The sequence below is a fragment of the Macrosteles quadrilineatus genome, unplaced genomic scaffold, assembly GCF_028750875.1.
Source record: "Macrosteles quadrilineatus isolate MER2022 unplaced genomic scaffold, UCM_ALF_1.0 Scaffold_46__1_contigs__length_943047, whole genome shotgun sequence".
Lineage (NCBI taxonomy): Eukaryota > Metazoa > Arthropoda > Insecta > Hemiptera > Cicadellidae > Macrosteles > Macrosteles quadrilineatus.
This window is the reverse complement of record NW_026542639.1, coordinates 527,403-542,976: the sequence shown is the minus strand read 5'-3', so window position 1 is coordinate 542,976 and position 15,574 is coordinate 527,403. Positions and strand designations below refer to the sequence as shown.

The 15,574-nt window shown below is 35.5% G+C and overlaps 1 protein-coding gene across 1 annotated transcript; it reads right to left on the bottom strand.

Moving 5' to 3' along the window:
- Nucleotides 1–492: 492 nt before the first annotated feature.
- Nucleotides 493–14,763, bottom strand: LOC129005950 (pyrroline-5-carboxylate reductase 3-like). Its single transcript, XM_054434990.1, has 7 exons — nucleotides 14,555–14,763; nucleotides 14,311–14,406; nucleotides 6,773–6,918; nucleotides 5,565–5,667; nucleotides 5,307–5,446; nucleotides 3,271–3,482; nucleotides 493–1,823 (listed from the first exon to the last, which is right to left on the bottom strand). The coding sequence occupies exons 1-7, from the start codon at nucleotides 14,628–14,630 to the stop codon at nucleotides 1,760–1,762; spliced, it is 837 nt and encodes a 278-aa protein (XP_054290965.1). The 5' UTR covers nucleotides 14,631–14,763; the 3' UTR covers nucleotides 493–1,759.
- Between the last annotated feature and the right edge of the window lie 811 nt (nucleotides 14,764–15,574).

Here is a 15,574-nt window from a genome sequence, read left to right as displayed (position 1 = left end):
ATTTTTTAATCAAACCTCTATTTTATGACTAAGGTTTATGATTTTTTAAATGTGGCAAAATGTCAATTACCTTTATTGAAACTGCAAATTTTACACTATGCATTTTTATCAATATGTTTTCACCTTAACAAATGACTGTGCCAATATTTATTCAAATGAATATTATTGAAAATATTATTTAACAGGTAGGTTTTTGGTGCAGTATCAATTAGGATACCAATGAAATTTAAGGTAGTTTTAAAATATTTCAATTATTCAGATAACACTGTCAACATAACAAGTTCCTCCATTGCATTGACCATACAATAACACAGAAGCTTAGAAAATTAAAACAACATAAAATTTAGATCATGGTTATTTGACTTTTATTTAGATTCTGTACTATTACAATAATTGGACAATAGACTCGTATATTTATTCATGAGGGCTAGCTTTGTTTTCAATTCATAAACTAACTTGGTCATGAACAAGGGAAAGTAAAAAAATCGTACCTCAATATTAAAAAACAATTTATTGTACTTAAAACACATATTGCTTGCATGTATTTTTCATTGTGTATTTTTCAACTCTTTTAATAATTTCGGGTTAGGAATCCTTGCGTTTTTTGTTTACAGTCACAAGTGTTAAGTGGTACACTGCCAGATGCTCGTAGGGTTTCCAACAATCAGTTATGATTGTGGTACCCGTTGTGCACCTTGAGCAATCTGGCACCCGTAAATGGTTGGTCCCTTTTCCAATCCTACTGAGAACTTAATTTCAACGGATCCTCCTTCCTCGGTTGTATTTCCTTTTTTCCAATTTCACCCCCCCAATTTCCACTACCAGGGCCCTCGAGTCTCATTGAATTTTCAAGGCAGTCTTCTACGTACACTGATCTTATGAATGAAAATCAATCAACGGCAGTATTGCTACAAATATGGAAGTTTCTGAATAAAAAGTTTTGGCAGAACAATAAAAATACAAAATCTAAGACAGTATCCCAAACAGACAATTCTTTAATTTAGATCTGTCAGAAATAAACTAAAGCTTACAAGACCCTCTCCAATCACACTTCTTTAGCATTTACCTATTCAAATACAACAGAGTTGTCACCCACCAAGAGTATTAATCTTTTGACTGATTAAAGTGACGGAAAATCAGGCTTATTTCAAGCCTGGTATATAAAAGAAACATTGGAGCAGAATAGAGAGGGTTTCTTGGTAGCTGAAACACATTTATGTTTGTATTTATTTTATATTATTTATATTATTTTTTCATTTCATTATATGATTTATGGGCTTAATTTTCCTCAAGCTTATTTTCCCATCTATGAGAATTAAACTGTTTCTTGATCCTAGCTGGGTATATTGCACATAATCAAAATATTGCAAAATGCACAAATATTGCTGTGAAAATTGCTTGTGTTTACACACTTAAAAATTAAAAATGCATAACAAAGTTTTCTTACATACTATGGAAGCACTGTTAACAAAAAGTAACAACACACAGTAACTTAACAAAAGTTAAACAACAGAAAAAAGTATATAACAAAATAAGATACAATTTGAGAAATGAAGGTAGGCTTAAATGCTTGAGCTCAATACTTATGTAATATCAACTGAAAACAATAATAAGATATGTTGATTTTTTTATTAAAAAATACATTCCATCAAGGGAAGTTGAACACTGGAAGTTATTGATTTACTTTATGGAAGCTAACATCTTGTTTCCTCAGTGTGAACTATAACTCAAGGAACATTTTATATTTGAGTATTTAGGCCTACTTATTTCCTAGCTCAAAAGAGCGATTTGTAGCTGCTTCAACTGCACCAATGAGAGCAGCCCTGGAAACAAACAGGTAATGTTTAAAAACCTGTTGAAAATGTATACCTTTATTTCAACTACCGTTAAGGTGACCGATAAATAAATAATTGACTCTGAAAAACAGTTCTAAACAAGTATAATTAACAAGGTAATAAACTCCCTCCCCCTAACCAGGATAATTATTTTTCTTGTCAAAGTAGCAGAATGTTAAATTTCAATGTCAGACTAATGTGAGAAAGTATGTGTCATAGTTTGCCAATACTATTTTATACAAAACTAGCTGTGTACCCGTTCTATGCACGGGGATCTTATAGTAATCAGTTGAAACCTTCTTATATAAAGAACAGCAATTGGTTTGCATATTTTCAGATATGCTGGCCAAACAATTTATTATACATAACTTCATTTTATGATGTTTGTTGTTGTTCCGGATCGGTATGACAATCAATAAAAGGCTAAATTACCTGTGTCCGCCGGTCTATCCTAATGTATCCTATTACAGGAGATGCATTTCGGCGAAATTAAATCGCCATCATCAGTCCTAATATAAGGTCTTGAGCTTCCCCATTATGTGCGTCTTGGAGTTTTTGAAACACATACTCGAACTGTACACTTATATACATGACGAATAAAACATAAATACACGGTAGGCCTACTTTTATTTTTACTATGGACAAGTAGACGCGCGTCGGTCGTGTGCCGAGTCTCGACTGAAAACGCTCATTTAAAAAATGTAAGTTTCCCAGCAATGTACAACACTGATTCAAGGTCTATTTCCCGGTTATCAAAACTCAAGAACAATTTTATACACAAAGAATCTCTATTTTCATTTACTGTTACCCTACATATTATTGCACTTGCTATTAATTAAATCCGTTATGTAAGGAAAAACGTTTTTAATCTTAATTGGTTTGGATTTGCTTTCAAAACGTGATCGGAAATGGTTGCAGTATTTGTAAACAACATTCAATGTATACATATCAGTGACAGCTAGAAGAAAAGTAATCTTGATTTGAACAGCTGTTCGTTATTTCATAGAAGAATATGTGCTTAACATTAGGAGAAAACTTTACAAAAAATCGCACAAAATTGGGTTTTTAAACAACCGTCATTTTATTTACAAAGTGGTGACGCCATATTTTAATGGCTAAAGACAATCTTGCCAATCCAGTGAATACATTAAAAAGATTTTGAACTTGATAGGTACTCTCGTTTTTCAGGAGTAGGCCGCGTAAAATGGCTCTTGGGTCGTAACAGACGGGAAGACAGACAGAAATTTAGATGAGACTTGTTTCGGTTTCTCTAATGTATAAAACGTAAAAATAACCTAAAACTTTATGATTCTGAGCAATGTACAGACAAAACTCTAATTTTATTTATATAGATAATGAAAAAAAGCCATTTAATAAAAACTTGGCTACAGCAGCTAGTCTACTTCAGTCTATAACAGTCAAAGCTAATACCCACCTCACTCCTGACCTCTCTAACACGTGTATACCAGTGATGGTGGTGCCCCCTGGAGAGCAAACCTCGTCTTTGAGTTGTCCAGGATGTTTTCCTGTCGTCTGCACCATCTTGGCGGCACCCAGCAGTGTTTGACTGGCCAGCTGAGTGGCCAGGGCTCGCGGCACTCCCATCTTTACCGCCCCATCAGAGAGGGCTTCAATCATCAAGTATACCTAACAACATTAGAATGAAACACTCAAGTTGTAAAATAAGTACACCATTAAGCCCAGTTTCATGTCAATAATATTGATTTAACCCTCCCAGTGTTACTTGACGAAAATTCGACAAGCAGCACACTTTGTGTAGTGTTACTTGTCGATTTTTCGACACGCAGACATCGTTTACGGCGAAGGCTCTATGACTGACTGAATCGGATTGAACTGGATCGAGTTAGGTATCGTTCTTTCCGTAATATTCTAAGCTTTCTCCAGAGGTCTGTCTCTAAGCGCTATTCATTTTAGTTCCGAAAATATTGTAGCAGACAGCTGTCCGGATAGACTCCCTCCTATCCGGACTCCTTGGGACCGAGGCCAGTCCGGATAACGGTTTTTCCGGTTAAACCGACGTCCCCAAAAACTCATTAAAACGGACCATTTAAATGCATACTGTATGTATACAGTATTTGACTTAAATTTAGGAGAGCATTATATTTACATACATGATCACTGGTTTCAAATCTTTCCCACGAGAACAGTCGTTTCAGTACCACCCACTTCCTGCCGATCTAGTCCGGTTATTCCAATGTGCTGATAAAAATTGTCTGGTTAAAGAGATGTCATTTCCGCCCAGTGTAGTCCGGTTAAACCGATGTCCGGATAAGAGGGAGTCTACTGTATAACATACGTTCTAAAGTTTTCTATTATTTCTTTTAAAATAAAATAGAAATCTTCAACACAAAGTATAGAAAGTGTGGAAACAATCCAGGTATGTCTACATTTAGGCCTAACAGGATTGTACATTTTTATTGGGCTAAACCACTAAAACTACACTAAGAACAAACACCTTAATATTTTAAACAGTATAGTTCGGTTATCATTCGATGATTTAATTTTCAGACAATAATTGATAGCAGTTTTCAAATCCACAAACACAAGCCATGCACTAATGGGAAGCGATCCCACCAGCAAGAGGAGGATAAATATGAGAGAGGGAACATTAGAGATCATGAGAGAGGCAGTTAACGAGTGGCTCCCTCAAGATCTACAACTTGTATCTGGTCTCGCTAGACACCGATTTTATTTAAACCTATGAATGCATCCCCCACTTTTCTGTGTACCCTACTTAACCCTTGCTGTTATGGGCATTCAACACTCAACACAGCTTAACATTGTTATTTTATGCTTGTTGAAGCAAGGATGTGATTAAATATAAAAAAGAGACATCTTGCGTATTATAGGTTCATGTGTACAATAATTAATTTCTTATGTGAGTGTATGATCCTGCACAAATCTGTGTTTAGGAACCATACTACTGTACCTTAGAACTCCAACCATCCAAATCTATTGCCACGTATCACACTCAAATAATAAAAATTTGGATGATTGGATTTTTAACGTAATTCAAGCGATTTATAGAAAATATGCCAAATCAAGCAGAGCTTTAACAATAATCGCGACAGCAGAACGCGTTTGTGAGTGTTACGTGATAAAAAAGTGTACGCTTTTGCCATAATTGCCGAAGAAGATGACGGATTTTCTGTGTCACACATTGGTGATGATAATCTACCAGACTGCGAGGGATGTTCAGGATTTTGGCGCGATCTCAAAAGACAATGTGATGCGATGATTCTGTGACCACGGAAACGATATTGAAGTCCACACAATGGCAGGAGATTTTCAAGATAATGTACGAGCAGGCCTTCTGCCTTCTTTAGTAATGAATCACAACAGGCCTACTGTAGTTTTATGGTTTTAAACTTCTTTTTGTAAGCGATTTGGATAATCAGGGAGCTGGAATTCGGATATTTGGAGTTTGTATTGTCAGTTTCAAAATCTTACATAAGCAGGACCACTCCCGGCCAGAGCTCCAACTGGGTTCAACAGCCGTTCTGGCACAATCTCACACAGACCTCCGGCAGAAAATATTGTCTTGACTAGTTCACTATCCTCAGCTCTGGCTCCCTCACTCACTGCATACGCTGTGAAAAATTGCAAACTAAATGAATTTCATGGTCACACCTAGAAAAGGTAATTAATTTTGGTACGTCATGAAGATAAGGAGGTAGTTAATAGTATAATAAATAATATTAAACTAACCTGTGGCCCCCGCCCCAACCATGATTGGCGTGTTAGGAATAACTCTGACGATACGCCAAGGCTCTGGACCAGCTTCAGTGAACCTAAATTGTGTCCGCAGTTTCTGTAAACGGAAATCGTCCTGGTTTATTTAACAATGTTAACTATCGGTCAATGTATGAAATTTTGCCTGGTTACAATACAAGCAAAGAAATATCATTAAAAAAACCAACAAAAAAACATTTAAAGATTGGTTTATAAACTTTACAAGAGTTAAAATTTCTATAACATTTCAAGGGTAAAATTTAAGTATAAATGAAATTTTATAATAAAAATTGAAGGAATGTTTTAAATCTAGGCTTGTATCAAACGTGTTGAAAAATGTATCTGTTGCAAGCTGAAAAGTAATCTATTACTTATTTAATACGCAAGCAGGTTTTTTGTGACAATTACTCCTCCGAAACTACTGAACCGATTGACATGTTTTTGGTGTCATTGGAAAGAGCGTAACGTGAAGTTGTGCAGGAAACTTTCTTTTTAAGGAAATGATTAGAGAGTGAGGCCCTGGGGCCCTTTAAAGTTTCGTATTTCTCCATAAGATTAACATGGGAAACAAACATTGTTATGAAACTCCAGCTGTTGTCAGAAATTAAAAGTGAGAAGAAGAACATATGTTAATTGTAAAATTGTGACAGAGATGTTAAGCAGAAAATCAGGTAGTTAATGGTTATTTGGTGCTATTAAAAATAAAGACTGAAATTTGTAATCGTACTGGCAACAAAGGGTGATACCATGCAGACTATAATTATCATTTACAAAGACCAACATGGACAACCTATTGCGGCTATAAGAGGGAAACATTTTTCTACAATACACTAAAAGCCAGATCAGCTTTTGAAAAATTATAAAATATTTACAAGAAATGTTTATTATATTGGATTTTTATGTACATTGTGAGTAGGCCTATATATTATCATTAGTTACGTAATCTTTGAGTTGACTCTTTTAAACTCATCGGAATGTATGACTTATATTTGTTCTTAAATAAGTTATTTGTTTTTAAATAACTCCTTTACTTCATTGCGATTGCTCGATTTCGAGCAACATGTACACTAGTACTAAACAATATACCTTTAAGGAGTGGAACCGGTATTGGATATCATAACAATAATTATTATATGGCTTACATAGCTATGTTAAGATGTGAAATATGATTGAAGGAAACTTACATCATTCAAAGTTTCGATAGTAATCCCCACAAGAATCGATATGTAAAGTTTATTGTTTGGAACTGGGTCAAAGCTTTTGATTGCTTCGTCTAAATACTGAGGTTTTATTCCAAGCATTATCACATCACATTTATTCACCACTTCAGCTGAAAAAATAATTAAGAATTAGGACTAGGCTACATCACTCTAGTCTATATGGTTCCAAGAACATCACTCTACATCATGGCTACATCACTCTAGTCTATATGGTTCCAAGAATAGCAAAAACTAGATTTAAAGAGAATGGATTTCTTACAGTAACCTACTCATTCTAACATTTGAAAAACTCTTTTAAGAAACATGGCTAAATTGATCTTAATCAACTGTTGGTATATGTCTTTCTACAATCAGGAATACTAACACCTTCAATAAACTCAATTCACACTGCAACGTATCAAAACGAACAATTTATGACATTAACAAAGTTCACCGCCATAATAATAATATCTTAGGCCTAATAAACTAACCAAACCTATCATACTATTAGGCTTTCTCATAGGCTTGGGATAGTAACCAAATAGAAACCTCATTCTAAACAGCCTAGGTTGTTTTACAGTTACCCAAGTTAAACACCGATTCCGTTAGTTCCTAGCTACTTTCCAATTTTAAGGTAAATGAACACAGATTTAAGTTTGAATCAGTTTGATATAACCTTCAATTTGTGACACAAACAGATTCAACATCTTAACGTCTGCCAGCACAACAAGCAAATTCATCAAAGGCCATGAATTAATATGTATTAGGTAGGCCTACCTACCAACCATTCACCTTTATTTAAAATATAAAATAGTTGTGATTTGTTTTAAATAAATAAACAAAAAATGAGTTGGTCAGTTGGTGTGTTAAACTTTCAAAATTTAAGAAACTAGTAACCAAACAAACAGATAGGCTATTTCACAACAAACAGAAATAGAACAATTATTTTGAAGAATTTGAATAGGTTATCATTTTTTACACTATATAGTAGGCCTAAGCAGATGGTTTCTGTGCTCTTTTATCGACCAGAAAGTCGTTGTTTAAAGGAGTCAGCTAGAGTACACTAAATATACTAGTCAGTTTTGCAATCCCTCCCCTTTAGTCCAAGCTCTAATAGGGGAACCGAGCCTCATGTACAGGGCGGGTCGCAGTTGGCGGATGGCGAACGTTCCATCAGATATGGTTGACAGCTGCGAATAAGGGGTAACTCGAATGAGCAATCCCGGATTGAGGCCACAACACCAAGGGGGCGTGAGAGGGTGATCCGTGGTGATCCGTGATCCGTGTTGTGCGGGGTCACACTCAGCAAGTCCTCATGAGCCCGATGATAGTGCTGTGTCATGGCGAGGAAGTGCCGCCATCAAATAAGCACCGCACGTACTGCCTTGTACGATAGGGTTTGGGTACCCAAAGGCTAGGAGAAGGAAACTCTGAAATTAAACCATGGCCAGATCGGGGTCTGGAAGCTGTGGTGGAAGCAATTGACCTAGGAGAAGAGGACTCTAAATCAAATCAAATCAAATCAATTTATTGACACAAATAACGTTACATTGGGTGCTTATAGCAGTAACTGGTGTCTTGTCAATTACATAAATCTTAATAATAAAATACAATGGAAAAAACATTTTACATAAAACATAGAAGATTACAATAACAATAAAATGTACAATGACTATCCCAAGGAGGTGTCTGCTAAAAAGTCTGAGATGGAATAATAAACCTTATCCAGTAGAATTTCTTTAATTTTAACTTTAAAAACATTTACTGCCAATTGTTTAAATTTATTCGGCAAATGGTTGTACAGCTTCAGGCCTGTATAAAAAGGACATTTTTCAAATTTTGTTGTCCGATGGATTGGGTAACTGTAAAGGTTCTTGTTCCTAGTGTTGTATTTATTTTTTATTAAGAACTTTTCAACATCTTTTTTATTTTCATGGACATAATTAAGGCTTTCATAAATGAACAGGCTGGGGAAAGTTAATATGGACTGATTTTTTAAATGTTTTTTACAGGAAGCCCTAAATTTAGCGTTTGCCATATTTCTAATGAATCTTTTTTGCATTGAAAATATCTTTTTACTATTTTTTGAATTTCCCCATAAGGTAATGCCATACCTCAAAATCGATTCTACATGGGAAAAATAAACTATTCTGATAACATTTTTTGATGCACACTGAGAAAGAACTGAAAAAGCAAAAAAGAATGATCTTAATTTTTTTAACAAATAATCAATATGTTCCTTCCAATTTAGTTTTTGGTCAATGATCACTCCGAGAAATTTTTGTTGTGAAATATCTGTCATGTTTGACTGTTGAAAAAAATAAGACGTTTGTTTTATCACTGTTTAGTGCCAGGCCATTAGCTGTAAACCATTCACGGAGATCTTCCAAAGTTTTGTTAACTGAAATTTGCACTTCCGACATTGAGTTGCCTTTCACAAAAGCAGTGGTATCATCTGCAAAAAGTATTAATTCTGAAAGAATTTTTTGGGGCAAGTCATTGATATAGATGATGAATAATAAAGGCCCCAGAATTGAGCCTTGAGGAATTCCACATTCTATATTTATCCAGTCTGAATAGTACTTTATTCCCTTTTTTATGATGAGAGTTCTTTGTTTACGGTTTGCCAAATATGATCTAAACCATTTAAGAATGTTACCTGTTATTCCAATTTTACTAAGTTTGTGAATTAGAAGTTCATGATTGACACAGTCAAATGCCTTAGACAAATCACAGAAAACACCAGCTGCATACTGCGATTCATCCAAGGCCAACATGGTTTTGTTAACAAAATTTGATAGAGCTGTTTGAGTGTTCATGTTTTTTCTGAAGCCAAATTGGTAATTGTGAAAGAAAGAATTATTTTCAAGAAATCTACTTAGGTTATCACACATAACCTTTTCAAAAATTTTTGATATGTTTGAGAGTAATGTGATTGGTCGATAATTATTTATGTTTACTTTTGATCCCTTCTTAAAAACTGGAATGACATTACCATATTTAAGTTTTTCTGGGAAAACACCACTGCTAATGGATGCTTTTATGATGTTACTCAATGCCGGTGCCAGTATTAATGAATTTTGCTTCAATAACTGGACAGGTATTCCATCCCAGCCTGTAGAAGGTTTATTTTTCAGACCTTTTATTATTTTGCTAATGTAATCATCAGAAAAATTCTCAATATAAAAATCTGAATAGTTATAAGATGGATATTCTTTCATGGTTTCTATTACATTTATCTTCGGAATATTCAATTCATTTACAATGTTTTTAAAATGGTTATTGAAATATTGTGACACTTCCCTAGGGTCATCAATCCTGGTATTACCAATTTCTAGCTCTATACAAGTTTGATTGTTACTCTCTAAGGCCAGGCGCACACAGGCGATTTTGAGTCGCGCAACAGTTGCCCGACTAAAATGTTCAACATTGTTTTAAATTGGAGTGCGCACACGAAGAAAACAGTCTGGGGACAGTCGCGCAACTGTTGCAACCGATGTTCCCGGACCCAATTTGTCAGCGACTGCTCTGCGACTGAATTGTTGCGGGACTGTCGCTCCAGGTTTGGTATCCATTGAAACAAGTGTAGATGCGCACACATGCAACTAAATAGTCGCTGTGTCGCTCAGTCTCACCCCAGGAGTTCAACTACTCGTGGCCAGAACGGTCACTAGTGTTTGCTCTCTTGTGTGAAGATTTTAGAAAATTACAAGTATGAGTGTGCGTGATGAGGATGTCGAACAATTATTTGATGAAGTTGAGAAGAGGCCGACTATATTTAAAGTCATTGAAACTGTCCTTTCACAAGTCGCTCACTATATATATATGGGATGAACCCAGTATCTTCTCTTTTTCTTTCGCGCGCGAAACTTCAGCAACAAAGCACATACTACGGCTGTATCATTGAAATCCATTCGGAACGCTGTAACGAATGTATGTCAAACACGTCTCAAGACTAGATCCGCGACTAAAAAGTTGCCTGTGTGCGCACTCCAGCTCAACTGTCGCTAGACATCAGGGTCTCCGAGAGAGTTGCGCAACAGTCCCCCGATTAGTCGGGCAACTGTTGCGCAACTCAAAATCGCCTGTGTGCGCCTGGCCTAAACCTAGCTGTCTCCTTGCTACAGACCAAGTAGCCTTTACCTTATTGTCAGACACTTTAATGAAATTGCTGTTGGCCTGCCACTTAGCTGCTTTGACAACCTTGTTAAAAGTGGTTTTGTATCTCTTAACATAATTCTTAAAATCAATGTTACCACTTTTTTTTTTAGCCAACATATGTAATAGTCTTTTCTTTTTTGCAGATATTTTTAAGCCAGGTGTTATCCACATTTTATTACACTTACTTGAATTACTAGAATTTATTTTAACAGATTTTAATGGGAAAGATTGATCAAATTTTAACAGGAGCTCTCTAAGAAAATTATTATAAATATCATCAGCATTGCCACTGGTCAAATTAAATTGTACATCAAGGATATTTTTTGAGAACTGTGCCATTGATTGCTCATTAAAAATCCTTTTGTTTACAGTATTAGACTTTCCTTTCTTTTTACAGAAACACAGTTCCAACATCAAACAATTGTGGTCAGAAAAACTTAAGTCTAAATTCAGAACATTTGATATATCACACACTATATTAGTTGCTATATTATCTATACACGTTTTGCTCTGGTTTGTTATTCTAGTTGGGCTTTTAAAATTAAATTGAAATCCATAACTTTCTACAATTTCTATGAATTTATTGGATATGGTGTCATTTTTTAGAATGTCAATATTGAAATCAGCGGCAATAATAATTTTTTTAGTTAACTTTTCCTTTTTGAGCAATTGTAGTAGAAATTCTAGTTTTGACAGAAATAAATTAGCATTATTGTATCTTGGAATGCGATAAATTGAAATAAAAACTAAATTATACTCTAAAATCTCTACAAAAGATCCTTCAAAAACAAACTTTTCATTAATACTAGCTAAATCCTTCCTTACTCTAAAATCTATACCGTTTCTCAACAAAATACAAGATCCACCTCGAGACATGTTCTCCCTAGCAAAGAAATCTGCTAAGACAAAACCATTTAAAGAATTCAGCAGCGATACACAATCTGGTGATAGCCAGTGTTCATTTAGAGAAATACCAATTACATTGTTTGTGCTACAGCTTAGAAATATTTCTAACTCATTTAGTTTGTTTGACGCATTAGTGAAAACTCCCTCAATGTTAAGATGCAAAAATGATTTTTTAATGAAGTTACTTTGTTCTAGCAATTTATCTCTAAAAAAGCTCCAGGATGTGTATCGGTTGCCGGACTCTTGCAGTGAACCTGATCTTTAACAGTTTTGACAGAATTTTTAACCTGACAGTTGGCAAGCTTCATTTTTACCCTTTTTGACCTTCGCAGAAGTGTCGGGTATTGCTCCAAAGACAATATGTTAGGCATGGAAGTATCACTTGTCACTGCACTTTTTCCATCTTCCTTACACAGGACATCTCGGTAAAGTCGCTGCTTCTCTGTGTTTGGTGTGTCCCAGCCGTAGAACTCGTCAGAAGAGCTTGGAGATGTAGAACCCCTCCTCACGGTTGACTGTCTAGTGAGCCCTCCTGGCAAGCCATCCAGCATTTGGGTTGAAGTGGAATTAGTAATAGCAGCAGGAACAGTAGGGCAACTTGAAGAGTCTCGAGACTGATTTTCACATGAAGAACTTGCATCTGGAGATTCTGATTCAGAATTTAGGTAGTGGTGCTTGCAAATAAGCTTAGCAAGATTCTCTGACAGAATAGATTTACCATGGTTGTTCATGTGTAAGCCATGACGTGTGAAGTGTTCTCTTCTTTGCCAGTTTAGATGCACAATATCTATGTATTTCTCTTCTCTAAGCCGCCTTTGTAACACTCCATTAAAGAATTTTATATTTTTATGTGACAAAGTTGTGTCAAACCTTGCAGGAACCAAAACTACTGATACCTTGGTTGATTTGGCGATATGTTTAATGTCTGCAAGGTCGGGTACAGACTGCCTTTGCATGTCAGGCAAAATGTCATTCGTACCAGCAAAGATTATGACATGATCATCATGGGTGTAGCCTGTGGTAAGTTTCAGGATATCACTGGTGACATACTTAAATGGTGCTCCAGGACGAGTTATGGCCATGACATGTGCGCCTGAGGGTAGAGAGGATTTACCATACCATAAATACCATAAATACATTAAACAAACTCCTAGTCCCCCAGGATGGGGGTTGGGCGTGAGGTTAGCAACCTCACACTGTCAAAAGAACATTGCTACACATTTGCATAATGAGTCTCGGAGATTGGATGGAAATACAGGAACAGACTTAGAAATGCTCAATGGACTCAGAAACGGAAGTGGAGGATGACCTGAGTATATTGAGAGTTAGAAATTGCAGAGAGATGGCACAAAATCCAGCCGATTGGAGGCGAATTCTAGTGGAAGCCAAAGGCCACCAAGGCCTGTAGAGCTGCGGAAGAAGAGTTTTGCAATAATCAATAACCCTTTCAGTGCTATACAGTGATATATCATTGTGCATCTTTCCCGAAAAGTGCTATGGAACGACATATCGTTATTCACGTTTCTTCCGAATAATGCTAAGTGATAATAAATCGTGCCGGCACGACTTTTGATTGTGTTGAGTTTAAATGGGTACATCAATTGACTCGGATGTTGTTTCGAAAAACAGCAATGGTTTCTTTCAATTCCTCATACGATCAAGGCTCGATATATTGTTCCTTAGCAGTTTGAGATGAAAAATTTTATTTTTACAGATTTTTTCCTCGCATACTAGACTTTGCCCCCATGGCAAGCCAAGCACTTTTCAGACAAAATAAGTACCGTAGCCTAATTAACTCTAGCATTTTTTGGAAAATTAAATTACAAGGGGTTTAAAATTAGATTAAAAGGGTTAAACGAAGCTATCCCCCCTCACAATGCTACCTATCCCGCAAGCACAGACCCAACTATTGCAACAATGCAAATATCTGGTTTGAATCACTTGAATTGATGCCCGCCATTGTATAAGTTAGTAAACATTTACAAATTAATTTATTAGAAAATGCATTAGGCCTACCATAAAGTGAATTATGACTTAAGTTGTTATGAGATTACACATGCTTTGAAGTGGGGTTAGATTAGATAAGTTAAAGGTTAGGTTAAAGGATGAACCTAACCTTTACCTTCCTAATATAACCTCACTTCAAAACACTTAATACAGTCAGGAATCTGCATAAAACCCGAACTAACTTCCCCAAATGGCCTGCATAAATAAGAGCTGATTATTTGGTTTCAAAAGGAATTGATTTCATTCTGCATTAAGTCGAGTATATACAGCTGTTTGCTCTCCTCACTCGTAGACATCTAAAAATTACACGATCGCGTTGTAGACATATTAAATAATTGCCGAAACGTGCTCAGCTAGATTTCGGCGATCTAGACCCATCTTAAAGTTTTTAATCCTTCAAATTTAAAGTTACTCTTTGAATTATAGTACAATGTGTATAACTAACTTACCATTTGAATGAGTAGTAGCAATTCCTTTTTCTTGCCAAAAGGGAAAATTTGTTTTTGAGGGCGCTGAGACTATAATTAAGTTTGGTTTCACTATCCCTGAAAACACAAATATATTAATTGAATTGGTCTAACATAACAGACGAAGGACATGAGTTAAAGAATCACTAATTTATCAGTTGGCTGATTTTAAAGTAATCACCCTTGATAATTTTTATCAGAAATCACAGCTAATGCATAACCTTACCAGAATCCAGCATTCCAGAAACAATTGCCTTAGTCATGTTTCCTGCTCCAATGAAACCTATTTTGCATTCTATCATTTTTGATGGTTAAATGTAAATTTTTAAATTTGAAATACAGAATATCGTATTATCAATTTTTGACGGAACTGATAAAGAACGCTAATAAAATTCTAAAATTAACGTTTTGTTATCACCGGACACATGTTTCACACAAACAAATCAACAAAAAAATGCTTATTTTGTATAGTAAAGTAATAATGTTGGTTTTTATTCTCCTCTCCTCTCCTTTCTGCTAGCGTTTTTCTAACTCATAAGAACGCAGGCATTCAAGTCAAGTCATCAAGTATTTAATTGTTATGTTTTTAGGAAAAAGCATTTAGCTTGGATTAATAAATATATAGGATGGAGAGGACACAGCTAACTCACCTGATGAAAGGTTGCAGACGAGTCAAAGAACACATAAAATCACACACATAATAATACTTAATATTTCGCCTCTTTCAGAGGCTTCTTCAGTAATGCCTACTTCTGAAGAAGCCTCTGAAAGAGGCGAAATATTAAGTATTATTATGTGTGTGATTTTATGTGTTCTTTGACTCGTCTGCAACCTTTCATCAGGTGAGTTAGCTGTGTCCTCTCCATCCTATATATTTATTAATCCAAGTATTTAATTGGTCGCTGTATGAATTATATGAAATTGCATTTCATAATTCATGCAAATAACGCATAAGGCTGTCCAAACCCATTTGTTTTGTAGATGTGCTGGAAATGGGAAATCGAACCCATCCATCTTGCACCGTAATCTGCAATGCACTTTGCTAGCAACATACTATATTGGTATAGTGTAAGTGTATATATACAAATCCTTTTTATACTATTACTATGTATACTCCCTGATGTGGATTAACGTACGCACTAGTGAGTACTATGACTTTCAATTGTCAATTGTCAATCATTAAGATGGGGACGCCACTTAGGTGCGTATTTTAACCCAAATATGAGTGAAGGGTGAGTTTAGATGG